General features: G+C 47.0%; 2 protein-coding genes across 4 annotated transcripts; one reads left to right on the top strand and one right to left on the bottom strand.

Moving 5' to 3' along the window:
• Positions 1–18,898, bottom strand: C3H8orf82 (chromosome 3 C8orf82 homolog). 2 transcript variants are annotated; one of them, XM_070748446.1, is made up of 4 exons: positions 18,382–18,898; positions 11,672–11,720; positions 232–676; positions 1–135 (listed from the first exon to the last, which is right to left on the bottom strand). In XM_070748446.1, the coding sequence occupies exons 1-3, from the start codon at positions 18,520–18,522 to the stop codon at positions 249–251; spliced, it is 618 nt and encodes a 205-aa protein (XP_070604547.1). In that variant the 5' UTR covers positions 18,523–18,898; the 3' UTR covers positions 1–135; positions 232–248. The 2 variants fall into 2 exon arrangements, with proteins under 2 accessions (XP_070604547.1, XP_070604546.1); XM_070748445.1 differs by having other exon boundaries at positions 1–676; positions 18,382–18,894.
• Positions 18,389–27,811, top strand: PIGM (phosphatidylinositol glycan anchor biosynthesis class M). Of its 2 annotated transcripts, none has more exons than XM_070748442.1 (2): positions 18,389–18,749; positions 24,262–27,811. In XM_070748442.1, the coding sequence occupies exon 2, from the start codon at positions 24,336–24,338 to the stop codon at positions 25,671–25,673; it is 1,338 nt and encodes a 445-aa protein (XP_070604543.1). In that variant the 5' UTR covers positions 18,389–18,749; positions 24,262–24,335; the 3' UTR covers positions 25,674–27,811. The 2 variants fall into 2 exon arrangements, with proteins under 2 accessions (XP_070604543.1, XP_070604545.1); XM_070748444.1 differs by lacking the exon at positions 18,389–18,749 and adding an exon at positions 18,790–18,884.
• The last annotated feature ends 179 nt before the right edge of the window (positions 27,812–27,990 follow it).

Here is a 27,990-nt window from a genome sequence, read left to right as displayed (position 1 = left end):
TACTTATAGTTTTGTATATGTATTGAGAGTTTTTTATTCTGAGAAGCTTTGTCCAGGATCTTTGCCCTACTGGACTTCTGGATGGACACTTCCAGCCATCTTCTTGAGACGGTCCTCCAGGGATAATCAAGGCACCTGGAATGGCAGAAAGGACGTAGTTTGGGTTGATGTGAAGCCAAGGACGCCCAAGAGGGCCAACAAGAAAGACGTCTGGCCAATTGGAAGACATGCCTCGCTCTGCAACGGTTTCAGATCAATGTCAGGAGCTCGTTCGTGAGTGGGTAGCTCTTCTCCCGCCAACGGAAGTGAGTGGGTGGCTGACCGGGTCCATCCTGGTACTCAAAGCAAGGGCTCAGCTCAAAGGCCAAGGACGACTTGACCAATCCCACCCCGCCGGCCTTTTCCGGCCCTGGGTGATAGACCCGCCCATTCTCAGCCAGCATGATTAGCTTCTCTGGCTGAAAGGGCACGGTCAAGCGGTCCGCCCCCCCACAGAAGGACAGCGACGGCTGGCCCGAGGGCCCATCAAGGAGGTGCGTGAAGACGATGGGCCGGTCGTCGCAACGGACGTAGTTGTGTTCCCGTCCGCAGGGCGAGAGGTAAGGGAAGGAGTCCTCGTAACGGCCGCTGTGGTTCAGCTTCAGTTGCTTGAAGAAGAAGACCAGGAACTGCTTGTCTACAGGGGGGGAGGGAAAGCACAGAGTGGTCAGTGGGGCACGGCCAGGCTCAGGGTGTTCTGGTGAAGCTGAAGCGACTCCAAAAATTCTCTTTTCAAGGCTTTGATTTTCAAACTAATAAGTCTTTATTTGTCTTCTACACTGGAAAGACCGTCATGGTTATAAGCTGTGTGCTAAAACACATGGCAATCTCACAGGCGGAGTTTGCAAAGCTATAAATTATTTTTAAGGAGCAGAGGAGATATTACTTATTTATTTATTTATTTTATTTATTGGATTTATATGCCGCCCCTCTCCGAAGACTCGGGGCGACTAACAGCAATCATAAAACAGTGTACAATAATAATCCAATACTAAAGAAACAAATTAAAAAGCCCTTAATATAAAAACCAAACATACATACAAACATACCATGCATAACATTGTAAAGGCCTAGGGGGAAAAGGAATTTTAATTCCCCCATGCCTGGCGGCAGGGGTGGGTTTTAAGTAGCTTACGAAAGGCAAGGAGGGTGGGGGCAATTCTAATCTCTGGGGGGAGTTGGTTCCAGAGGGCTGGGGCCGCCACAGAGAAGGCTCTTCCCCTGGGTCCCGCCAAGCGGCATTGTTTAGTTGACGGGACCCGGAGAAGACCCACTCTGTGGGACCTAACTGGTCGCTGGGATTCGTGCCGCAGAAGGCAGTCCCTGAGATATTCTGGCCCGGTGCGATGAAGGGCTTTATAGGTCATAACCAACACTTTGAATTGTGACCGGAAACTGATCTGCAACCAATGCAGACTGCGGAGTGTTGGTGTGACATGGGCATATTTGGGAAAGCCCATGATTGCTCTCGCAGCTGCATTCTGCACGATCTGAAGTTTCCGAACACTCTTCAAAGGTAGCCTCATGTAGAGAGAATTACAGTAGTCGAACCTCGAGGTGATGAAGGCATGAGTGACTGTGAGCAGTGACTCCCGGTCCAGATACGGGCCGCAACTGGTGCACCAGGCGAACCTGGGCAAACGCCCCCCTCGCCACAGCTGAAAGATGTTTCTCTAATGTGAGCTGTGGATCGAGGAGGACGCCCAAGTTGCGGACCCTCTCTGAGGGGGTCAATGATTCTCCCCCCCAGGGTGATGGACGGACAGATGGAATTGTCCTTGGGAGGCAGGACCCACAGCCACTCCGTCTTGTCTGGCAGCTGCTTATCTCTGAGCCGAGTTAAATCTAATTTGCACAGTTTATCATAAAATATCAAAAGCTTACTTCTCAGAAACTATGAAAAACGGCCATATCTCAACACGCAGTTTGAACGAAAGCGGCGTCTCTCCTGATACATTTCAGGATACGACGCATTGATGGATTTACACAATTCTAAATTGCAAATTCAAAACTTTTTCCCAAACATCTCCTCTGTTCTTTTTGGGAATCTCCTATATCTTGGGTTTACCCAGGGACTGTCAGCTACCCCCCAATTCTCTGAAGAAGAAGTGCTTTCCATGCTAAAGTCTAACTCATTTTCACCTACGCCCTCATCTCCACTGCTCTCCGATAACTCTCTTAAATCAGGGTACAATAAATCTTCTGTCTCTTCGTCATCCTCCGAAATTGACACTTACTGAGGCTGACAGGGAATACTCACAACACAGGGGGGCAAGAGTAGGAAAAGGATGGGGTGGAGAGGAGGTAGAGAGAGTTGGTAGCTTTTAAAACTTTCTGGGTATTAGAAACATAGAAACATAGAAGTCTGACAGCAGAAAAAGACTCATGGTCCATCTAGTCTGCCCTTATACTATTTTCTGTATTTTATCTTAGGATGGATCTATGTTTATCCCAGGCATGTTTCAATTCAGTGACTGTGGATTTATCTACCACGGTCTGCTGGAAGTTTGTTCCAAGGATCTACTACTCTTTCAGTAAAATAATATTTTCTCATGTTGCTTTTGATTTCCCCCCCAACTAACTTCATATTCAGAGGACCTCTCATGGACTATGAACTGAACGATTACAGACCAGTTGCTCTAACATCTGTAGTTATGAAAACCTTTGAAAGCCTAGTGATGTCCCACTTGAAAACCATCACGGATCCACTGTTAGACCCCCTGCAATTTGCATACCGAGCAAATAGATTGACAGATGATGCTGTTAATATGGCTCTGCACTACATCCTTCAACATCTTGAATCTCCAATGACCTGCGCTAGGGTCCTCTTTGTGGACTTCAGTTCAGCATTCAACACCATCATACCGGACATTCTCTTAACCAAACTAAATCAGCTGGTGGTACCTGAACACACTTGTAAGTGGATCACAAGCTTCCTAACAGACAGGAAGCAGCAGGTGAAGATAGGAAAAATCACATCAGATACATGTACAATTAGCACAGGTGCCCCCTCAAGGCACCTTCTCTTCTCTCTATACACCAATGACTGCATCTCAAACGACCCATCTGTTAAATTACTAAAGTTTGCAGACGATACAACAGTGATTTTAATTAATTGATTTATATTTTAACTAAATTATTGGGGGGGGTGTTTTATTGATGGATAACTGGGATGGGCATAGGGTGTATGGAGCAAATGATTGGTATGGATGGGGCGGATGGGATGGGTGGGATCATAGTATGGGTGAAATGAATGGAGTGATGTAAATAATACACTAGGCCAACCTGGCGCTGGAGAGGCGGGAGGGGGGAGGGGCGGCTATCTCTGGGGTGACAGAGGGTCAGGATATCTCAGTGCTGCTGGGGAGAGGCAGATATGGCGGGAGTCACGGAGCTAGCCGTTACAGGGGAAGGAGGGATCGTTGCTTAATAACGATCCCTTGTTCCGGCTCCGTGAGCTCAACCCAGAATACTGGTGATGAGTGTAAATCTGGCCCTGGGCTCAGGTTGCTGCTACTCAATGCCAGGTCGGTGGTAAATAAAGCTCTCCTCATCCGGGATCTGATCCTGGATGAGGAGGCCGACCTGGCATGTGTAACTGAAACCTGGCTGGGCCCAGAGGGAGGAGTTCCTCTCTCTGAAATTTGCCCAGCCGGGTTTCAGATATGGCATCAACCTCGACCCCCGGGGAAGGGGGGGAGGAGTGGCTATTATAGCCAGGGAGAGCCTTTGCCTGCGTAGACTCGTTGCTCCGGAGATTGCGGGTTGTGAGTCCCTCCTGGTGAAGTTGGACCTAGGGGTTCAGGTGGGCTTGTTTCTCACGTACCTGCCTCCCAGCTGCGTGGCACAAGCCCTACCTGTGCTGCTCGAGGAGGTAGCCGGGCTGGCGGTGGGGTTCCCTAGACTTATTGTCTTGGGAGACCTCAACCTGCCGTCGCTCGGCGAATCCTCTGGATTGGCACAGGAGTTCATGGCCACCATGACAGCCATGGACCTGACCCAAGTAGTTCAGGGTCCGACTCATGAGGGGGGGCACTCACCCGACATGGTATTCCTCTCTGAGCAACTGAGTAATGGTCTGAGACTAAGGGGCTTAGAAGTGTTGCCTTTGTCATGGTCAGACCATTTTCTACTGCGCTTGACTTCCTGGCTCCAATCCTCCCCCGCAGGGAGGCGGAACCAATTAAGATGTTCCGCCCCAGACGCCTGATGGATCCAGAAGGCTTTCAGAAGGCGCTTGGGGTTCTTCCAGATACACTCGTCCGCAGGTCCGGCAGAGTCTCTGGCTGAGGCCTGGAACAAGGCGGCAGCAGAGGCCCTTGACCGTATTGCGCCGTTGCGACCTCTCCGTGGCGCTAGACCCCGTAGAGCTCCATGGTTCAACGAGGAGCTCCGGGAGTTGAAGCGCCAGAAGAGACGTCTAGAGAAGCGATGGAGGAAGAGTAAGTCCGAATCCGATCGAACACTTGTAAGAGCCTTTATTAAGACTTACAAAGTGGCGCTCAAGGCGGCAAGATGCGCGTATCATTCCGCCTTGATTGCATCAGCGGAATCCCGCCCGGCCGCTCTGTTTAGGGTGACCCGCTCCCTTCTTAATCAGGGGGGAGTTGGGGAGCCCTTACAGAGTAGTGCCGAGGACTTTAACACGTTTTTCGCTGATAAAATCGCTCGGATCCGGGCCGATCTCGACTCCAATTGTAAAACAGAGTCGACTGACAACGAGTCAGTCGAGGTGACTGGGGCTAAACGTCTTTGTCCATCTGTCTGGGAGGAGTTTGACTTGGTGACACCTGATGAAGTGGACAAGGCCATTGGAGCTGTGAGTTCTGCCACCTGTTCACTGGATCCGTGTCCCTCTTGGTTGGTTTCGGCCAGCCGAGAGGTGACACGGAGCTGGGCCCAGGAGATTACCAACGCTTCCTTGGGGAGGGGAGTCTTTCCAACACTCTATAAAGAAGCGCTCGTGCGCCCCCTCCTCAAGAAGCCCTCCCTGGACCCAGCCGTACTCAATAACTACCGTCCAGTCTCCAACCTTCCCTTCATGGGGAAGGTTGTCGAGAAGGTGGTGGCACTCCAGCTCCAGCGGTCCTTGGAAGAAGCCGATTATCTAGGTCCCCAGCAGTCGGGTTTCAGGCCCGGATACAGCACGGAAACTGCTTTGGTCGCGTTGATGGATGATCTCTGGCGGGCCCGGGACAGGGGCTTGTCCTCTGTCCTGGTGCTTCTTGACCTCTCAGCGGCTTTCGATACCATCGACCATGGTATCCTTCTGCGCCGGCTGGAGGGGTTGGGAGTGGGAGGCACTGTTCTCCAGTGGTTCTCCTCCTACCTCTCCGGTCGGTCGCAGTCGGTGTTAGTGGGGGGGTCAGAGGTCGACCTCTAGGTTTCTCCCTTGTGGGGTGCCTCAGGGGTCGGTCCTCTCCCCCCCTGCTATTTAACATCTACATGAAACCGCTGGGTGAGATCATCCAAGGGCATGGGGTGAGGTATCATCAATATGCCGATGATACCCAGTTATACATCTCCACCCCATGTCCAGTCAACGAAGCAGCGGAAGTGATGTGCCGGTGCCTGGAGGCTGTTGGGGCCTGGATGGGTGTCAACAAACTCAAACTCAATCCAGACAAGACGGAGTGGCTGTGGGTCTTGCCTCCCAAGGACAATTCCATCTGTCCGTCCATCACCCTGGGGGGAGAAACATTGACCCCCTCAGAGAGGGTTCGCAACTTGGGCGTCCTCCTCGATCCACAGCTCACATTAGAGAAACATCTTTCAGCTGTGGCGAGGGGGGCGTTTGCCCAGGTTCGCCTGGTGCATCAGTTGCGACCCTATTTGGACCGGGAGTCACTGCTCACAGTCACTCATGCCCTTATCACCTCGAGGCTCGACTACTGTAACGCTCTCTACATGGGGCTACCTTTGAAAAGTGTTCGGAAACTTCAGGTCGTGCAGAATGCAGCTGCGAGAGCAATCATGGGCTTTCCCAAATATGCCCATGTTACACCAACACTCCGCAGTCTGCATTGGTTGCCGATCAGTTTTCCGGTCAGAATTCAAAGTGTTGGTTATGACCTATAAAGCCCTTCATGGCACTGGACCAGATTATCTCAGGAACCGCCTTCTGCCGCACGAATCCCAGCGGCCAGTTAGGTCCCACAGAGTGGGTCTTCTCCGGGTCCCGTCAACGAAACAATGCCACTTGGCGGGACCCAGGAGAAGAGCCTTCTCTGTGGCGGCCCCGACCCTCTGGAACCAACTCCCCCCAGAGATTAGAATTGCCCCTACCCTCCTTGCCTTTCGTAAGCTACTCAAAACCCACCTCTGCCGCCAGGCATGGGGGAATTAAGACCTCTTCTCCCCCTAGGCTGATACAACTGTATGTATGGTATGTTTGTACGTATGTTGGTTTTATACATTAGGGGGTTTTAAGTTAGTTTTTAGTATTGGATTTTTACTGTATATTGTTTATGACTGTTGTTAGCCGCCCCGAGTTTTCGGAGAGGGGCGGCATATAAATCCAATAAATGAAATGAAATGAAATGAAATGATCAGACTCATTCAAGACAACGATGAATCCACCTACAGACGGGAGGTTGAACAACTAACCTTGTGGTGTGACCGGAAACAACCTAGAACTGAACACACTCAAAACCGTAGAAATGGTGGTAGACTTTAGGAGAAACCCTTCCATCCTTCCACCTCTCACAATACTAGACAATGTAATATCAACAGTAGAGACCTTCAAATTTCTAGGTTCTATCATACCTCAAGACCTAAAATGGTCACTTAACATCAAAAACATCATCAAAAAAGCACCACAAAGAATGTTTATTTTGTTATTTAGATTTGTATGCCGCCCCTCTCCGCAGGACTCTTTCTGCACCAACTCAGGAAGCTCAAACTGCCCAAGGAGCTGATGATCCAGTTCTACAGAGAATCACTGAGTCTGTCATCTGCACCTCTATCACTGTCTGGTTTGGTTCTGCAACCCAACAAGACCGACACGGACATCAGAGGAGAATCAGAACTGCAGACAAAACAATGGCTGCCAACCTGCTTTCTATTGAGGACCTGTAGACTGCACGAGTCCAAAAGAGGGTGGGGAAAATATTGACTGACCCCTCGCATCCTGGGACACAAACTGTTTCAACTCCTCCCCTCAAAACGTCGCTACAGAGCACTGCACACCAACACAACTAGACACAAGAACAGTTTTTTCCCTGAACGCCATCACTCTGCTAAACAAATAATTCCCTCAACACTGTCAAACTACTTACTAAGTCTGCACTACTATTACTACTAGTTTTTTCTCATCATTCCTATCACCTATTTCCTCCCACTTATGACGGCATGACTGTAACTTGTTGCTTGTATCCTTAATAAGGGTTTTTTTAGTGACTTTTAATTATTAGATTTGTTATATATTGTTTTATTATTGTTGTGAGCCGCCCCAAGTCTACAGAGAGGGGTGGCATACAAATCTAATTAATAATAATAATAATAATAATAATAATAATAATGATGATGATGATAATAATAATAATAATAATAATAATAATTCTAATGTCAACATGCTTGTGAAGAAGGCACAAAAGGGGCTGTATGTATTTCCAGACAACGCTCGGGAAGATAAATCTCTCTCAGCATCTACTGCCGTCCTATTATTTGGGGAAGTCGAGCGAGAGGGACGGGATTTTGCTGCCGGCAAAATGCCCAGTTCTCTCCCCCCCCCCCCCCCCCAATTCAGAGTCTTACATAATGAGGGGCAAATCCCTACAGATTAGGTCAGGCCATTGTGTGTGTTAAAAGAAGGGAATAAGGTTTGTGTTTGGTGGGAGGAGAGGACAGGAAAGGCAAAACGGGTGACATTTCTTAACAGGTTATTGTTTTTACAGTACTTCGAGTTTGTTTGTAGTGAGTTATCGCTGTGTAGTCAGTATACGTATAAATATATAAGTATAAATTTGCATAATTGCATTTTTCCTCTTATTCTTTGTGTATAAGTCATATACTGTTCCCTCGATTTTCGCGGGTTCGAACTTCGTGAATAGCCTATATCACAGTTTTTCAAAAAATACTAATTAAAAAATACTTTGCGAGTTTTTTTCTATGCCACAATTTTTCCCGCCTGATGACGTCATACATCATTGCCAAACTAATAATTTTTGCAAATAACAAAAAAAAAATTTTTTTAATAAATAATTATGTTTATAAATACAGTGGAACCCCGACATAAGAGCTGCTCTACTTAAGAGCAACTCGAGATAAGAGCTGGGAGGGGAGAGATATTTTTGTTCTACTTACAAGCCCAAATTCGAGATACAAGCGCCAAGGAGCTGTCTCCTGAAGCCAAACGCTAACTTCCGCGTTCGGCTTCAGGAGACAGCTGCGAAGCGGCGCACGTGTTTTAAAAGGTTGCAGCCGGCCTGGGGGGCTCGGGGGGGTGCTTGCAGCTTTCTTTCTTGCTCTTTTTCTTTCTCTCTTTTATCTTCCCTTCCTCTATTTCTTCTTTTCTTTCTCCTTCCCACCTTCTTCCCTCCCTCCCTCCCTTCACTCATTCCTCTCTTACTCTCCCCTTTCATAAGTTTCCTTGCTTCCTTCCTCTGTTCCTGTCCCTTCCCCCTTTCTTTCTTTCTTTCTTTCTTTCTTTCTTTCTTTCTTTCTTTCTTTCTTGCTCTTTTTCTTTCTCTCTTTTACCTTCCCTTCCTCTATTTCTTCTTTTCTTTCTCCTTCCCACCTTCTTCCCTCCCTCCCTCCCTTCACTCATTCCTCTCTTACTCTCCCCTTTCATAAGTTTCCTTGCTTCCTTCCTCTGTTCCTGTCCCTTCCCTCTTTCCTTCCTTCCTTCCCACCCTCCGTCCATTCATTCACCCATTCCTCTCTTGATCGCTTAAAGCCGGTCCCTGGTGCAAAAAGGGTTGGGGACCTCTGTCCTACAGGATTGGGTGGCAGAGAAGTTGAACATATGTAAATTTAAAAGTTTAAGAAAGTTTACAAGTTAAGTGAAAGAAACTTCATTATTCATTTATATGTACATGTACATTTCTTCATTAAAAAGATGTCTTTCTGCATAATTTAGACTAACTTTGTGAGTTTTTTGAGGGCTGGAACCAATTAAAATTATTTACATTAATTCCTATGGGGAAAAGTCGTTCGAGATAAGAGCTGCTCGACTTAAGAGCCCAGGTCCGGAACAAATTAAACTCGTATCTCGAGGTACCACTGTACCAGGATCACTAAGTGTCTTATTCAATGGTGAGTACCAGTAATAATGGTGAGTAAATGGTTGTAAAGGGAATGGGAAATGGTAATTTAGGGGTTTAAAGTGTTAAGGGAAGGCTTGTGACACTGTCCATAGCCAAAAATGGTGTATTTATTTCCGCATCTCTACTTCGCGGAAATTCGACTTTTGCGGGCAGTCTCAGAACGCATCCCCGCAAAAATCGAGGGAATACTGTACAATCAATTTTAATCTCCACAGATTTATGATATTGCCATCCAATCCTTCCACATATACAACTAGTTTGTCAACCATACCACTAATTTGCGACTTTTTAGATTTAAATCAAAATATTTCAAACTATTTTAGTTTTATTCATTCATTTGTGACATTTCAGATAGTCATCTGTCGGTATGTTTACAGATCCTCTTATCTGTACTATAATAATTGATCTTTTTGGAATAATTTTGTAAAGTTTAGTTTGACTATACTTCTTTCTTTTTTGCATATTTGTGTTTCAACTAATTGTACTATCGGTCCTAAGCTGGGTAGAAGTCTGATGTGTCTCTATTTGTCATTTTGGTTAGTTCCGCACATCAAAGCATTTTTTAATTTTTGTTTTTCACTCCAACCACAAATACTAAATCAAATACCATCAATCTTGAATTACATTACAATGAATCATTTTTAAAATTTTGATATTCATAGTCCATCGAATGCTGCCTCTTTTACATTTGACATCTGGACGAAAAATAATTACGCAAATGTTTTCTATGACATTAAAAAAACCTGTTAGCTAATAGACTTTTAAAGCTGTTCCTAATCTTAATCACATCTAATTAATTAAGCCAAAGTGCTTTAATTTTCTCCATAAACCCTTAAATCAATTTTCATGCATTTTGTTGATGAGGTTTAAAGTAGTCGGAGGACACCCAAATTTAATATCTACATGAAACCGCTGGGTGAGATCATCCGAGGGCACGGGGTGAGTTATCATCAGGATGTTGATGATACTGAGCTATGCATCTCCACCCATAACCTACTATTAAATAAAGTAGAAAAATGTGGGATGGACAGCAACCCCACCAGATGGATTCAAAACTGGCTGACCATTTGCACTCAATGTGTAGTGCTCAGTGGAACTGTATCTACATGGAGTGAAGGATGCAGTGGAGGGTTACCCCCAGGCTCTGTTTTAGCCCCAAGACTCTTCAACATCTTCATCAATGACTTGGATTAGGGGACAGAAGGGGAACTCATCAAATCTGCACATAAACACCACACTTCTATGGAGAAAACCTTTTTTTTAGCAGAGATCTGATAGCATTCAAGGTCCCCCCCAATTGCACAATAGTAACTTTCTCTGCATAACAATTCAGCAATATGACAAGTCAAAATAAGATTATTCTTATACACGTTAAGTTGTTTATACGCATAGGTTGTCCCTTCTAACTCTGTCATTCTGTTGGTCTGTTATCCCCAATGACCCTATCTTCCCTCCCTGTAAAAGTGATGGCAAAACTATGGCACGGGGGCTACAGGTGGCACTCGGAGCCATATCTGTGGCACATGAGCCGTTGCCCTAGCTCAGCTCCAACGTGCATGTGTATGCCGGCCAGCTGATTTTTGGCTCACACAGAGGCTCTGGGAGGGTGTTTTTGGATTCCAGAGAGCCTCCAGGAGGATGTGGGAGAGCATTTTTACCCTCCCCTGTCTCCAAGGAAACCTCCGGAACCGCCTGCTACCGCACGAATCCCAGCGACCGATAAGGTCCCACAGAGTTGGCCTTCTCCGGGTCCTGTCGACTAAACAATGTCGTTTGGCGGGCCCCAGGGGAAGAGCCTTCTCTGTGGCGGCCCCGGCCCTCTGGAATCAACTCCCCCCCGGAGATTAGAACTGCCCCCACCCTCATTGGCTTTCGTAAGCTACTCAAGACCCACCTATATCGCCAGGCATGGGGGAACTGAGACACCTTCCCCAGGCTTTTATATTTTATGTTTGGTATGTATGTGTTGTATGGTTTTAAATGATGGGGTTTTATATGTCTTTTTCTCTTTTAATATTAGATTTGTTCCACTGTAATATTGTTTTTATTATTGTTGTGAGCCGCCCCGAGTCTTTGGAGAGGGGCGGCATACAAATCTAATAAATTATTATTATTATTATTATTTTGGAGCCTGGGGAGGGCGAAACACGAGCCTACTAAGCCCACCAGAAGTTGAGAAACTGGCCATTTCCAGCCTCCAGAGGGTCCCCGGGAAGTGGGGGAAGCTGTTTACACCTTCCCTAGGCATTGAATAATGGGTGTGGGCACTCGTGCCTGTGCGATAGCGCACGCTCTTTCGGCACCCAAGGAAAAAAAAGGTTCGCCATCACTGGTCTATAATCTGGGGTGTAATAAGTTGACGTTACCTTTGAAACACGAAATGAAGTTCTTGACCTTGGCATCATCCAGAAAAAGCTGTGGAACGTGGCCGGGATCAGATGAGGTTGGGCAGGCAATGGTGGGGAGGAAGAGAAACAGAAAGAGTGAGTAAAATTGGAGGCTCCTCTTTTTGAAAAAAAATAAATACAGACTATGCAAAGAGAATGGAAAACAAGAAGGCTCGGAAGTGAAGAGGCCACTGCTCCACCATCTCGGAGGAGAAGAATTATATCTTGGATTTTTACATTCTGTTTTTTGTCACTGTTGTTAACCGCCCCAAGTCTACGGAGAGGGGCGGCATACAAATCCAATAAATCAATACATCAATAAATAAACCAATCAATCAATCAATAAATAATAAACTTGGTTCACATGAGCCACCTTTGAGTCAGTCCATGTGTGCAGTTTACGTAGGAGAAGACACTGAGCTGCCGAGATTCGACAGTCACATGTTAGAAATAATATAAGTTCTATAATTAAATTTTATAGCTTCTATAAATTCTACAATACGAAAGAAATAAAGTTGTAGTGAAAGGACCTATGGTGGCATGGACAGAAAACATTATTATTTATTATTTGGATTTATATGCTGCCCCTCTTTGAGGACTCAAGGCAGCTTACAACACATAGTTTATTTATTTTTATTTATTGGATTTGTATGCCGCCCCTCTCCGTAGACTCGGGGCGGAAGCAATATACATCCTAAATCCAATTAATTAAAATTAATAATCTAAAAAACCTAAGTACCAATTAAAATACTCTCATACCCATTTAGTAAACATGCTCACAATACATTCAATCCCAGGCTTGGCGGAATAAATGAGTCTTGAGGAAGGCAAGGAGGGTAGGGGCAGTACGAATCTCCAGGGGGGAGCTGATTCCAGAGGGCTGGGGCCTCCACAGAGAAGGCTCTTCCCCTAGGCCCCACCAAGCGACATTGTCTAGTTGACAGGACCTAGAGAAGGCCAACTCTATGGGACCTCACCGATCGCTGGGACTCAGGTAGCAGAAGGTGGTTCTGCAAATAGTCTGGTCCGATGCCATGTAGGGCTTTATAGGTCATAACCAACACTTTGAATTGCATCTGGAAAGCAATTGGCAGCCAGTGTTCTGACTGCTCACGCCGTTGCATTTTGCCCAATTTGCAGTTTCCGAACGCTCTTCAGAGGCAGCCCCATGTAGAGAGCATTGCAGTAGTCGAACCTTAAGGTGATGAGGGCATGAGTGACTGTGAGAAGAGACTCCCTGTCCAGATAGGGCCACAACTGGTGCACCAGGCGAACCTGGGCAAACGGCCCACTTGATACAGCCGAAAGATGATGGTCCAATGTCAGCTGTGGATCGAGGAGGATGCCCAAGTTGCGGACCCTCTCTGAGGGGTCAAAAGCTACCCCCCAGAGTGATGGACAGATGGATGGAAGTGTCCTTGGGAGGCAGAACCCACAGCCACTCCCTTTTGTTGGGGTTCGGCTTGAACCTGTTAGCACCCATCCAGACCCTAACAGCCTCCAGGCACCAGCACATCACTTCCACTGCTTCACTGAGTGGACACAGGGTGGAGATATACAGTATCATCAGCGTACTGATGGTAACTCACCCTGGGCCCTTGGATGATCTCACCCAGCAGTTTCATGTAGATATTGAACAGCAGGGGGGAGAGGACCCACCCCTGAGGGACTCCACAAGGGAGGAACCTAGGAATTGACCTCTGACCCCCCACTCTGACCAACCAGAGGTAGGAGAAGAACCACCGTAAAACTGTGCCTCCCACTCCCAACCCCTCCAGCCAGCGCAGAAGGATACCATGGTTGATTGTATTGAAAGCCGCTGAGAGGTCAAGAAGCACCAGGAAAGAAGATAAACAAAGGGCCCACCAGAGATCATCCGTCAGCACGAACAAAGCAGTTTCCGTGCTGTAGCCGGGCCTGAATCCTGACTGTTGAGGGCCCACATAATCGGCTTCATCCAAGGACCCTTGGAGCTGGAGTGACACCACCTTCTCAAAAACCTGCTCTCTTTGATTAGTGTCCATCTTTTGTTTTTTGTCCTGCCTTCCGGTTCCTTTGGAAAATAGCTTGACTCACTGTTCTTTGGGGAAGACACCCAAATACCAGGAGACTGATATGACCTATAAAGCCCTACATGGCATCGGACCAGAATACCTCCAGGACCGTCTTCTGCCGCACAAATCCCAGCGGCCGATTAGGTGCCACAGAGTTGGCCTTCTCTGGGTCCCGTCGACTAAGCAATGTCGTCTGGCGGGGCCCAGGGGAAGAGCCTTCTCTGTGGCGGCCCCGGCCCTCTGGAACCAACTTCCCCCCAGAGATCAGAACCGCCCCCACCCTCCTTGCCTTTCGTAAGTTGTTGAAAACTCACCTTTGCCGCCAGGCATGGGGCAATTGACACCTCCCCTAACTACTGCTTTATGTATGGTTTGACTGGGCTTATTTATTTATTTATTTATTTATTTATTTATTTTGTCCAACGCATAATACACATTGAAGAGAAAGATATGTAATAATATAAGTAAAGAAAAGAATAGAAGAAAAGATATAAAAGTATAGGTGAACATATTTGAAAGGAAGAAAAGATAAATGAGATAAGGAGAGACAATTAGACAGGGGATGGAAGGCACACTGGTGCACTTATGCACACCCCTTACTGACCTCTAAGGAACCTGGAGAGGTCAATTGTGGATAGTCTAAGGGAAAAATGATGGGGGTTAGGGGTTGACACTACTGAGTCCGGTAATGAGTTCCACGCTTCGACAACTCGGTTGCTGAAGTCATATTTTTTACAGTCAAGTTTGGAGCGGTTAATGTTGAGTTTGAATCTGTTGCGTGCTCTTGTGTTGTTGCGATTGAAGCTGAAGTACTCATTGACAAGTAGAACGGGTTGTGTGATTATTTTATTAATAAGGGTTTTTAAATTGTGTTTTTAGATATTGGATTTGTACTTTGTTATTGTTGTTGTGAGCCGCCCTGAGTTCTCGGAGGGGTGGCAAACAAATCTAATCAATCCATCCATCCATCCATCAATCAATCACATCACCCCTACTTCTTCTTTTCTTAACTTCCACTTTGGCTGGAGTTATCAAGCCAACGCACGCTTTTTCTTTTACTACTGATCCCAACTCATTTTGGTGCTAATTAGATGCGCCATTAGCATAGTGGAGGCAATAACAGGAGTCAGCAGATGAGGCTAATGGATTCCAAAGAGGTCCAAGCAACCCTCGAGGGCTGGAACGGAGCCGCCATCTCTTCCCGACCCCGAAATCTGCCACTTGGCTGGTTTCTCGCTTTACCCTGGAGGCCTCCATTAACACTGAGCTCTGAAGCTGACATTGCTTGGGGTCCCTGGGATGTGATTTGAATTCCTTCTGAACTGGAGGAGGAACATAAGTTTAGCTTTGGCGGAGGGAAACAAGTCTCTGGGATTCGGAGGTTTGGGTAGCCCTTGATTGACAGCCGTTCGTTTATTTGATTGATTGATTTCTATGCCGTCCTTCTCCTAAGACTCAGGGCAGTTTACAACAAGACAAGTACAAAATATTTGAGAAATCTAACATTTAAAATAATAAAACATCAAATCTAAAACCATATAAAAAACTAACAAGATTTATATTCTAAAATCCCTAATTCATTTAAAAAACCAATTATCCACATTTAGAAACATAGAAACATAGAAGACTGACGGCAGAAAAAGACCTCATGGTCCATCCAGTCTGCCCTTATACTATTTCCTGTGTTTTATCTTAGGGTGGATCTAACTTTATCCCAGGCATGTTTAAATTCAGTTCCTGTGGATTGAACAACCATGTCTGCTGGAAGTCTGTTCCAAGGATCTACTACTCTTTCAGTAAAATAATATTTTCTCATGTTGCTTTTGATCTTTCGCCCAACTAACTTCAGATTGTGTCCCCTTGTTCTTGTGTTCACTTTCCTATTAAAAACACTTCCCTCCTGAACCTTATTTAACCCTTTAACGTATTTAAATGTTTCAATCATATTATATATTATGTATTGTTTTGTGAGCCGCCCCGAGTCTTCAGAGAGGGACAGCATAAAAATCTAATAAATTATTATTATTAAATTATTATTATCATGTCCCCCTTTCCTTTCTGTCCTCCAGACTATACAGATTGACCATCAATTTCACCTGCTGTTGTGCACATTGTTCTTGTGTTCACTTTTCTATTGAAAACACTTCCCTCCTGAACCTTATTTAACCCTTTAACATATTTAAATGTTTTGATCGTGTCCCCCTTTCCCTTCTGTCCTCCAGACTATACAGGTTGAGGTCATGAAGTCTTTCCTGATAAGTTTTATGCTGAAGACCTCCCACCATTTTTGTAGCCCGTCTTTGGACCTGTTCAACTTTATCAATATCTCTTTGTAGGTGAGGTCTCCAGAACTGAACACAGGATTCCAAAACATTTCATAGCAGCATACATTATCAATTCAATCATAGGCCAGGGTAGCTGTTAAAATTAAATGACCCCAAGCCTGTTGGGAAAGGTGCATTTTTAAGGCTCTACAAAAGCCTGGGAGGGTGGGGGCAGTAAGAATCTTCAGGAGAGTTGATTCCAGAGGGTTGGAGCCACCACAGAGAAGGCTCTACCCCTAGGTCCTGCCAAACGGCATTGCCTGGTTGACGGGACCTGGAGAAGGCTGACTTTATAGGATTTCACTGATCGCTGGGACTCATGCAGCAGAAGGTGGTCCTGTAGGTAATCTGGTCCAATGCCATCTAGGGCTTTATAGGTCATAACCAACACTTGGAATTGTGTTTGGAAACCAATTGGCAACCAATGCAGCTCATGGAGTGCTGGAGAAAAAAGGGCATAACTTGGGAGGTCCATGACTCCTTGCAAGGCTGCATTTTGCACCATCAGAAATCTCCGAACGTTCTTCAATGGCAGCCCCATGTACCGAGTATTGCAGTAGTCGAACCTCGGGGTGATGAGGGCATGAGTGACTGTCAGAAGAGACTCTCTGTCCAAATAGGGCCGCAACTGGTGCACCAGGCGGACCTGAGCAAATGCCCCCCTTGCCACAGCTAAGAGATGATGTTCTAACCTCAGCTGTGGGTCGAGGAGGACGCCCAAGTTGCGGACCCTCTCTGAGGGAGATAGAAGCTCTCTCGGGGTTAAGTCTGAGACTTTTAACACCCATCCAGACCCTTACAACCTCCAGACACCGGCACATCACACATCATTTAGTGACCATTCAAAGTTAGGACCTTTTGCACTTACAACTGTTGACAGCATCCGTAGGGACATGGGATCAAAATTCAGGCACTTGCCAACTGACTCACATTTGGTGCTGCGCACCCAGCAGTCACCCGGAACTGGGCGCAAACTCCATTTCTGCTACCAGGGCAGCGTCCCCTGCCCCCCTGTTCTGGTAGGAAGCCAATAACGGTACAGAACAGAATATGAATAGAATTTTATCGGCCAAGTGTGATTGGACACACAAGGAGTTTGTCTTGGTGCAGATGCTCTCAATGTATCTCCCCTAGTCCTCCTTTTCTCTCCAGTAGCCAGCGATGGGGCTATGTACTGTTCTGGTGGGAATGCCATTCCGGTGACGGCAATGGAACGTGTAGCTTAGTTTCAGTAAAAATTACCAGTTTTTTTGCTGCTGCGCATGCATGGAAGCAAAGAAACCGGCAATTTTGGCTGCTGGAAGAACGTCTGCGCAGTAGCCCAATCTCGCTGTGGCGCCTGCCCAAGCTCCGGCTGTGTGGCACTTTGTTCCCAAAGGCCATGACTCGCTTGGGGCACCATCGCTGCGCTGAGAGATGCCTATGGCCCAGGAGAGAACAGAACAGGCCGCGCGACTGAAGCTTGGGGCCGTCCAGCCTCCGCCCCGCGCCGCATGCCATCTTCTTGGCGAGGGAGAAGCTGGTGCGCAAGGTAAGGCAGGCAGCAGGGGGGTAAATGGGCAGGCCACGTGGCGGGGGAAACTTATCTTTTTACTTCCTGGCTTTTTTGTTTCTGTACATTCACGGAAGCAGAAAAAGCCAGAAATCGCGCATCCCCCTGCGAGATTCGGCTTCTACGCATGCGCAGAAGCTGAATCTCGCACTATGCATGCATATATGCACGTGTTCCTGACCCCGTTCCGGTGGCACCGGGAATGGTGGCCCGTCACTGCCAGTTGCCATAGCCCTGACCGTTGCAGGGTCCGAGGATCACGTGATCCCCTTTTGCAATCTTTTGAGGAAGCAAATTCAAGGGGGGGAAACCAGATTCACTTAACGACCATGGCCAGAAAGGTCATAACCCTCTGTCTGAAGCAGTGTAGGGTTTCCTGCCTAAGCAGGGGATTGGACTAGAAGACCTCTAAGGTCCCTTCCAACTCTGTTGTTATTATTATTGGTATAAAACGGGATAAAACCTACTTGTGTTGCCTAGGAACAGAAATTTTGGGCTTAACTGTAGTCGTAAACCGAGGACTACCTGGAATTTATTTTATTTATTTATTATTTGGATTTGTATGCCGCCCCTCTCCGAAGACAAGCTTCCCCTCCCCCACTTGCTTGCCAGCCCCTCCCCTTTGCGCCTCCCCCAAACCGGAAGTGCCCTTTCCAGCCGAAGCACCCAGAGACAGGACGCATCCGGTTGACCTTATGACCTCCCCTCCGCTGTCCCCTCGGCCCCCCGGAGGGTCTTTGCCCCGCCCTCCCCCGATACCTGTCCCTGATGATCGACGTAGTAGAAGTACTCGCGGGTGCGCGGCGAAGGGCTCTGGCCTTGCTGGTAGAGAGGCTGCCCGGGCCCGCGACGGATCCCCGGACGCAGCAGGAAGCCCAGCCCGGCCCGTATCAGCCGCATCCCGGCTCCTGTCTGGCGGCAGAGAGGAAAACCCGTTCGTTCCACCGGCGTCGCTCCACCGGAAGTGCTTTATGGGGGACCCTTCCATGGTGGGACGCGCTCCCCGCAGCGCGCGGGAGCCAGGCTTGAAGGTTCCGCCCGCAGTGCGACCCCTGCTGGCCAGGAGTGGAACGTCCCTCGCTGGGCGGCCCGAGAGAGCGGAGTCCGGTTCTCCCGCTGAAGTCCGCGTGAGTAGCCCACCCCCGGTTGCTCTTGGGCGGCCCCCAGTGGACGCCTGGAGGACTTTGCCCTTCGAGGGCTAAGAGGGGAGGAGAAAGCCGAGGCTCAAGAGGGGCACCCCGAGATCAGGAAGACGGTGCTGGGTGGGTTGCTGCTCTTCCTCCTCTTCTTCTTCCTCTTCCTCCATCCAAAGAAAGGGAGATTTTAATTCTTCCCCTCTCCTCCTCCTCCTTCCCCCTTTTTCTTCTCCTCCCCCTCCTCTTCTTTTCCCTCTTCCTTCTTTTCCTCCTCCTCCTTATTCTAATTTAATTCAATTTATTACATTTTTACATTACAGTATTGCCATTTATTACAACGCCTTTGGGACTCTAGACTCGAACATGCGTCTGTCCCTTTCTCTACTACAGCCTCCCCCCCTTCCTCCTCCCCCCCCTTTTCTTATTTCCCTCTCCACCTTTCTCTCCTGCTCCTGTTGTTCTCCTGCTTCTCCTCCTGTTCTTCTACTCCTACCAGCACTTCCTTCTTCTTTCCTCCCCTTCCCCCTTTTTCCTTCTGCCTCTTCCTTCCTTCTCCTTCTCCTCCGTTCCCCTCTTCCGCCTCCTTGAGCTTCAGCTGTTCTTCTACCACCACTTTAAACACCCCCCCTTGTTGTCTTCTGCTGCTTCTCCAATTCCTCCTCCTCCTGAGCTTTCTTTATCTGTTCTTCCACTATAGCACTACTTCCTCCTTTTTTCTCCTTCTCCTTCCTTTTTTCTTCTCCTTCATTCCTCTCTTCCTTCTCCATGCTCCTATCTTCCACCTCCTTTGAGCTTCAGCTGTTCTTCCACCACCACCTAAAACACCCCCCTTGTTTTCTTCTACTGCTTTTCTAATTCCTCCTCCTCCTTCCTGAGATTTATTGTTCTTCTACTAGTGTGTGTGGTGTGTGTGTGTGTGTGTGTATGTATGTATGTATGTATGTATGTATGTATGTATAATATATGTTGTCTTTGTTGTCCTCCACCACCACCATCATCATTTTTTCTTCTCCTCTCTGAGTCAAGAATGAGTAAATTTCTCTTCCTTTTTCTTATATATCACTATGTAGCCTACTCCCCCAAGAATGTCATGTGCAATTTTTTAAATTAAGAATATATATATCCAAAAAATAAAGGGAACACTCAAATAACAAGTCCTAGATCTAAATGAATGAAATATTCTTATTGAATATTTGTTCTGTACAAAGTTGAATGTGCACAACAGCAGGTGAAATTGATGGTCAATCTGTCTAGCCTGGAGGACAGAAGGGAAAGTGGGGACATAATCGAAACATTTAAATATGTGAAAGGGTTAAATAAGGTCCAGGAAGGAAGTGTTTTTAATAGGAAAGTGAACACAAGAACAAGGGGACACAATCTGAGGTCAGTTGGGGGAAAGATCAGAAGCAACGTGAGAAAATATTATTTTACTGAAAGAGTAGTAGATCCTTGGAATAAACTTCCAGCAGACGTGGTTGGTCAATACACAGGAACTGAATTTAAACCTGCCTGGGATAAACATACATACACCCTAAGATAACATGCCGGAAATAGTATAAGGGCAGACTAGATGGACCATGAGGACTCTTTCTGCCGTCAATCTTCTATTTTTCTATGTTTATAGTAGATTCCTACAGTTTGCAAAGTCTTAATAGTTACCAAGGATGGGCACCTCTGATCTATACCAAGAGGTGGGAGAGAAAAGCTTTGTTGTGAAACTGTCTACAGATTTTCAGTCATCCTCTGTCTCAAAGTTGCTTTTGCAAAAAGAAGCTTTTCTTGAGGAACAAAAAGAAAAGGACATTTCGCTTCTCGTCTGGGAAGCTTCCTCGCTTCGCCATGAACCGATGAATCTTCTTGGAGAACCGAAAAATGTCTTCTTCCACAAAGGAAAAAAAACCATCCCAGTTGCCTTTTGCAAAAGCCGCCTTGGAGATATCTGTACGAAACTCCACTTTTGCCCCTCTTCAAAATGCACTTTTCAAAAGAACTACGATGAAATTTAAAAATAGTTAGGAGGCCTGTAAATTTAATAAATTAAATATGTCTTAGACCGCATTTCTCCATTGTGAAAAATGAGAATAGTTTTCTCTTTCGTCTTAGGTGGAGTTCATGCCGCGTACTGCTTTTTTCCCCTGGTGCTATTATCTCTGCTTACTTCTTTTTGCAAACTCTGTTGGCGTCAGCAAAAGTAGAAATTGTTTCACGCAAGAGTGCCGGCGTTATCATTTCTCCCTGGCTTCCTCGTTTATTTTGGCTTTGGAGGTTCAGTGTAGTAAAAGGGCTCTTAAATGGGCTTCACGTTTTATTTCGGAGTTACATTTGAAATAGGAACCCTTGGCCTGTAGCAGAAGGGATATTGGGGTCTTGGTCCTTTGAATTCCTTCCCAGAGTTAATTATTATCTTTTTTAATTACAGCCGACAATTATCCCAACGAATGTTGCACGGTAAAGTGCAGTTTAATGGGATTTTGCTGGGCTTGTTTTTTCCATGTGTGGTGCACATAGTTGAAGATAGAAAGGACATAATATTTTTTAATGCCTGCTTGCAATGTCATTGTGCTAAGCAAAAGTCATGGAAAAAACCCAGAGAGAAGTACACAGTTCACGCTTACAAAATGTACACATTGAACAACTTTTTAACCCAGGTCTTATAAGCAACCCATCTAAGTTGCGATAAAACTTTCTTCCATGGGGGCGTGGGGGAATTGGTCTCTGGAGGTTTGCTAAGAAAGTTAAGATTGTTGCAGTTTCGGCATCTCTTGCCAAAGAAATGAAGGAAAAAATTAAGGTGTCAAATTCTGTATTGGTTTGCGTGTCCAACCTTGGCAACTTTAAGATCAGTTTAAAAATATCTGTTTTATCGGGTTTTTCTTCCATTTTACAGTTCCAGAGTAGCTCTACAGTGGGATGGTGGCAAATAAATTTAACAAATAAATATAACAGAATAGCAGACTTGGAAAGGACCTTGTTGGGGGCGATATGCTGACTCTGTAAACCGCTTAGACAGGGCTGTAAAGCACCATGAAGCAGTATATAAGTCTGTTCTGCCGGTGTGTTTCAACCACCCGTAATCACAGGGTAATTAGTCCAGGAAGACACACACCACACGATAAAAGGAAAACCCAAAAGTTTTTATAAACAGAAAAACAGAAACAGCTCCCTTTTTAAATGTCAAAGGGATTTTCTGGTACACACAAGGCACAGGTTAAATGCAGTCCAATTGCTCACCCAATAACTGGGAAATTGAGTCCAATTCTAAAGTCCAGAGAGTTCACACACAATCTTGAACAGCACAAAAACCACGATCTTGACGAAACAATGAATCAGATAAACTGCCATGAGGTTAAAACACCAGGTTGCACTTTTATCTGTAACACTAATTATAGCAGCCCCACCCAACCACAGGTGGCCTCATTTTCTCTTGTAATAATCCTTCAGTTGTTGTCTCCTATGCATCACTCTACGCATGCGTGGATGTGTCATTAATTCTTGTTCAGAATCCAGGGATGATACAGATGACTGATCTCCTCCTGGGCTGTTTGCCAAACTCCCCTCTTCCCTGTCACTCACGCTTCCTTGGTCAGAGGAGACAGATTCTACTGGAAGCAAAACAGGCTTGCGGCATGTGGATGTCTCCCCCACCTCCACCTCCACATTGCTTGGGGCAGGAGCTGGGCCAGAGCTAACCACAACACAAGACTAAATGCTATTACTACCTTGGAGGTTTTCTGGTTCAACCCCCTACACTATTTCAGATAAATGGTTTCCCAATGTCTTAAACATTTCCAGTGATGGAGCATCCACAATTTTGGGAGGAAAGCCATTGCACTGGGCAATTGTTCTAACCATCAAGAACAGTTTCCTTGGTTCTTCTAAGTTGCTTCTCTCCTTGGTTAGTTTCCATCCATTGCTTCCTGTCTTGCTTTCTCATACTTTGGAGAATAGTTTGACTCCTTCTTCTCTGTGGCAACCCCTGAGATACAGGAAGGCTGCTATCCTGTCCCCCCTGGTCCTTCTTTTCATTAAACTAGCCATGCCCAGTTCCTGCAACCGTTCTTCCTATGTTTTAGCTTCCAGTCCCCTAATCCTCTTTGCTGCTCTTTTCTGCACTTTCTCTAGAGTCTCTACATCCTTTTTGCGTTATTCAAATATAAATAAATATGGGTTAGCATATGAGTAAGGAAGCTGATGGCCTGCCTGTCCAATTTTAAAATTCAGTCTCTGCTTTCTCCCCCTACTCCCTGTGGCTATGTCACCATTCAGAATCGGCCAGGAGTTCGACAGCCTATAAATTTAATAAATTAAATTAATTTATTAGATTAATTTCTAAAATCTATTAATTACATTTAATAAATTAAATCTCACTGGGTGAGATCATCCAAGGGCATGGGGTGAGGTATCATCAGTACGCTGATGATACCCAGTTGTACATCTCCACCCCATGTCCTATCAGTGAAGCAGTGGAAGTGATGTGCTGGTGTCTGGAGGCTGTTGGGGTCTGGATGGGTGTCAACAGACTCAAACTCAACCCGGATAAGACGGAGTGGCTGTGGGTTTTGCCTCCCAAGGACAATTCCATCTGTCCATCCATTACCCTGGGGGGGGGAATCACTAACCCCCTCAGAGAGGGTCCGCAACTTGGGCGTCCTCCTCGATCCACAGCTCTCATTAGAGAACCATCTTTCAGCTGTGGCGAGAGGGACGTTTGCCCAGGTTCGCCTGGTGCACCAGTTGTGGCAGTACCTGGACTGGGACTCACTACTCACAGTCACTCATGCCCTCATCATCTCGAGGTTCGACTACTGCAATGCTCTCTACATGGGGCTACCTTTGAAAAGTGTTTGGAAACTTCAGATCGTGCAGAATGCAGCTGCGAGAGCAATCATGGGCTTTCCCAGGTATGCCCATGTTACACCAACACTCCGCAGTCTGTATTGGTTGCCGATCGGTTTCCAGTCACAATTCAAAGTATTGGTTATGACCTATAAAGCCCTTCATGGCATCAGACCAGAATATCTCAGGGACCACCTTCTGCCGCACGAATCCCAGCGACCGGTTAGGTTCCACAGAGTTGGCCTTCTCCAGGTCCTGTCGACTAAGTAATGTCGTTTGGCAGGACCCAGGAGAAGAGCCTTCTCTGTGGCAGCCCCGACCCTCCGGAACCAGCTCCCCGCAGATATCAGAGTTGCCCCCACCCTCCTTGCCTTTTGCAAGTTCCTTAAAACCCACCTCTGTCGTCAGGCATGGGGGAATTGAGATTTTCCCTTCCCCCTAGGCTTATAGAATGTATACATGGTATGCTTGTATGTATGAGTGGTTCTTTAAATTGGGGTTTTTAAGATTATTTTTAATATTAGATTTGTTTTCATTGTCTTTTTATATTGTTGTTAGCCGCCCCGAGTCTTCGAAGAGGGGCGGCATACAAATCTAATAAGTAAACAAGTAAACAAGTAAGTAAGCAAGTAAGTAAGTAAATAAATAAATATTTTTTTTTAAACAGGAGTGCCTGCTAAATTCAGAAGAAGCATGGAGAAGAGTCTCCCAACTTGACCCAATTTGGTTCTTCAGGCCACCATGTTGAAAGAAGCTCTTGAATCCAGACCGGTTCCCGGATCTGCTTCTCCCTACGATCCCAGTCCGGATCCCCCTCTAAGTGCAGGGCAGTGGTTTCTCCCCAGATTCCTCCGGAGGGATGTTTTATTTGGTGGCGCTTTGTTAATCAGGCTGGGCCTGACCTTTTACGGGATCTACCAGGACCGAACGATGCTGGTGAAATACACCGACGTTGACTACCAGGTTTTCACCGATGCCGCCCGCTACGTCACGGAAGGGAAGTCCCCTTACCAGCGGGCCACGTACCGCTACACTCCCCTCCTGGCCTGGATGTTAACTCCCAACATTTATGTCAGCGACTTATTTGGCAAGATCCTTTTCGTGGCCGGGGATCTGGTGGCGGCCTTCCTGATCGACCGGATCTTGCTCCTCCGAGGTCTGGACCGCTGGACGGCTTCCAAGTGTTGCGCCTTCTGGCTCTTTAACCCGCTTCCCATGACAGTGTCCAGCCGTGGCAATGCCGAATCTCTTGTGGCCAGCCTGGTCCTTGGCACCCTCTATTACCTGGCCAAGAGGCGCCTAGTGAAGGCGGCTGTGCTTTACGGCCTCGCCGTTCATATGAAGATCTATCCCGTGACTTACGCGCTGCCCTTTGTCCTCTATTTGCAAAGCCGCGCGGGAGCAGAATCGGACGAAACAAAAACGAAGGTCACTCGCGCTGGCCGACGCCTCGGCCCTCCTTGGAGCTGGTTCACGCGGGACGTCCTGATTTTTGCCACCGTCTCCGGGGGCACCTTTGTCGCCCTGGCTCTTGCCTTCTACACCTACTACGGCTGGGAGTTCCTGCAACACACCTACCTCTACCATTTGCTCCGGAGGGACACCCGCCACAACTTCTCCCCCTATTTCTACCTGCTGTATTTGACGGCCGAAAGCCGCTGGAGTTTGGCCCTCGGTCTGGCTGCCTTCCTGCCCCAGCTGGTGCTGCTTCTGGCCATCTCCTTCGCCTACTCCCGGGACTTGGCCTTCTGTTGCTTCTTGCACACGGCGGTTTTCGTGAGCTTCAACAAAGTCTGCACCTCCCAGTATTTCCTGTGGTACCTGTCCCTTCTGCCCCTGGTCCTGCCTTTCCTGCAGATGTCCTGGGGCCGGGGGGCAGCGTTGCTCTCGCTGTGGCTCCTGGGGCAGGGTCTCTGGCTGCTCCCTGCCTACTTCCTGGAGTTTCGAGGGCAGAATACATTTCTGCTCCTCTGGCTGGCGGGTTTGGGCTTCCTCTCCGTCAACTGCGCCATCCTCATTCAGATGATTTCTCGCTACCGGCCGGAACGGGCCTTGCCCAGAAAAACGAAGCGGCTGTAATTCAGCTCGCTTCTCCGGGCTACAAAGTCACGTGTAGCTGAGCGGCATCCATTCGAACAAATCGTCCTCTTTTAACGACTCCGTAATCTCTTGCGGGGTGGAATTTAGGCAAATGAATGGAGCTAGCGGAGCGTTTTGTGGCCTGATGCCAATGCAGAGTTTTGTTTGGCTGATACGAGGGTTATCTGGAAAATAAGGTTGCAGGGCACGTAGTTCTCGCGGGGAATGTTCACAGGGGAAATTGATACGACTATCGTGTAGCGGGAAGCCAGTGGGAGAGAACGAGCAGTGCCAGGGGTCAGTAGATCATCCACTGGCGTTGTGGGGAAGGTTAGAGGTGAGCGTCCTCAATTATTGACCCCCTCGGAGAGGGTCCGCAATTTGGGCATCCTCCTCGATCCACAGCTGACTTTAGAACACCATCTTTCGGCTGTGGCCAGGTTCGCCTGGTGCACCAGTTGTGGCCCTATTTGGACAGGGAGTCATTGCTCACAGTCACTCATGCCCTCATCACCTCGAGGCTCGACTACTGCAACAGTCTCTACATGGGGCTACCTTTGAAAAGTGTTCGGAAACTTCAGATCGTGCAGAATGTGGCCGCACGAGCAGTCAGGGGTCTTTCCAGATATACCCATGTTTCGTCAACACTCCGCATTGGTTGCCAATTGGTTTCCGGACACAATTCAAAGTGTTGGTGATGACCTATAAAGCCCTACATGGCATCGGACCAGAATACTTACGGGACCATCTTCTGCCGGATAAATCCCAGCGGCTGATCAGGTCCCACAGAGTTCTCCAGGTCCCGTCGACCAAACAATGTCGTTTTGAGGGACCTAGGGGAAGAGCCTTCTCTGTGGCAGCCCTGGCCCTCAGGAATCAGCTCCCTCCAGAGATTCGAACTGCCCCCACCCTCCTCACCTTCCGTAAGACCCTTAAGACCTATCTATGTCGCCAGGCATGGGGCAACTGGTATATGCCTCCATCTTCTGACCATTAAAAGTTATGTGTGGTTATGATTGTGTAATATCAATTGTTTTTTTAAGATAATGGATTTTAGTCATAGTTTTAATTATTAGATTTGTACCTATATTGTTTTTATTGTTGTTGTGAGCCACCCCGATTCTCCAGAGAAGGGTGGCATACAAGTCTTAATAGATTATTATAAATTATTATTCCATTTCTATCCAAGGGCAAAGTGTGCGCTATAATGCGCTCCCTGAATACTCCCTGCTGCGATGGGTGCGCAAGATTTGTGCACGATGAGTGCCCAAGATTTTTCTCACCGATTGCCGAGTTTTGAATATTTTTGGCTGAAGGAGGATGGGTATGGCGCCACTGCATTGATTGACGTTTGCTCTCTGGAGTCGGGTGATCAGCCCAAGTTTCATCTCCTGTCACTCTATAGTTGAGAACTGCCTCGCCTTCAATCTTGAAACGGTCAAGGAATTCTCGGGCGGCACCGATTCTGTTGATGTTGTGTGCTTCAGGAAGCATCTCGGGCCCCCATCGTAGCAGCGTTCCTGCCCTTAGGATTCAGGTAGCGCATTACAGCGCGCACTTCGCCCTTGGAGGGAAACGGAATGAGGACGCTCCTCTCTAACCTTCCCCACAAGGCCAGTCGATGATCTACTGACCACTGGCACTGCTCATTCTCTTCCGCTGGCTTCCCGCTACACGATAGTAACACCAACTTCCCCTGCATGGCATGGAACATTTCCAAGGCTTTGGGGTTTTATAGATGCTTTTTTTGTGTGCACAACCTCTTCCACTCTGAATATATGCTGCTCAAAAAAAATAAGGGGAACAAATAACACATCCTAAATCTGAACAAATGAAATATTCTCATTTGCACAACTATTCCATTTGCACAACAGCTTGTGAAATGGATTGTCAATCAGTGTTGCTTCCTAAGTGGACAGTTTGATTTCCCAGAAGTTTGATTGACTTGGAGTTATATTGTGTTGTTTAAGGGTTCCCTTTATTTTTTTGAGCACTGTGTATATACCCTATATGGCTTATAAGGGAGGGGCAAAAAAGGATTACTTGAACAAAGCTGTTAAGATGAAAAAGGGTGCGTTGCATTGAAATGGATCACTGGGGTTTTTTATTGGGATGTTTCTGGAAATCTTCAGTTGCAAATAAAGGTTTTCAATAGAAATTGTTACATGTCCCTGGTCTTTTAAGATGACGGGTCGTGTTGGAAAGGTATTCGGATGGATGCATATATTTTAATGTGTCGTGGGAATGTTGTCTTTGGAATTGTGTGTGTGTGTGATTTTGAGTGTTAACTTCATGAGTGCATGATGCAAAATTGAAT

The sequence above is a fragment of the Erythrolamprus reginae genome, chromosome 3, assembly GCF_031021105.1.
Source record: "Erythrolamprus reginae isolate rEryReg1 chromosome 3, rEryReg1.hap1, whole genome shotgun sequence".
NCBI classification, from domain to species: domain Eukaryota; kingdom Metazoa; phylum Chordata; class Lepidosauria; order Squamata; family Dipsadidae; genus Erythrolamprus; species Erythrolamprus reginae.
The sequence above is the reverse complement of the archived record's forward strand: the minus strand, read 5'-3'. Positions and strand labels throughout refer to the sequence as shown.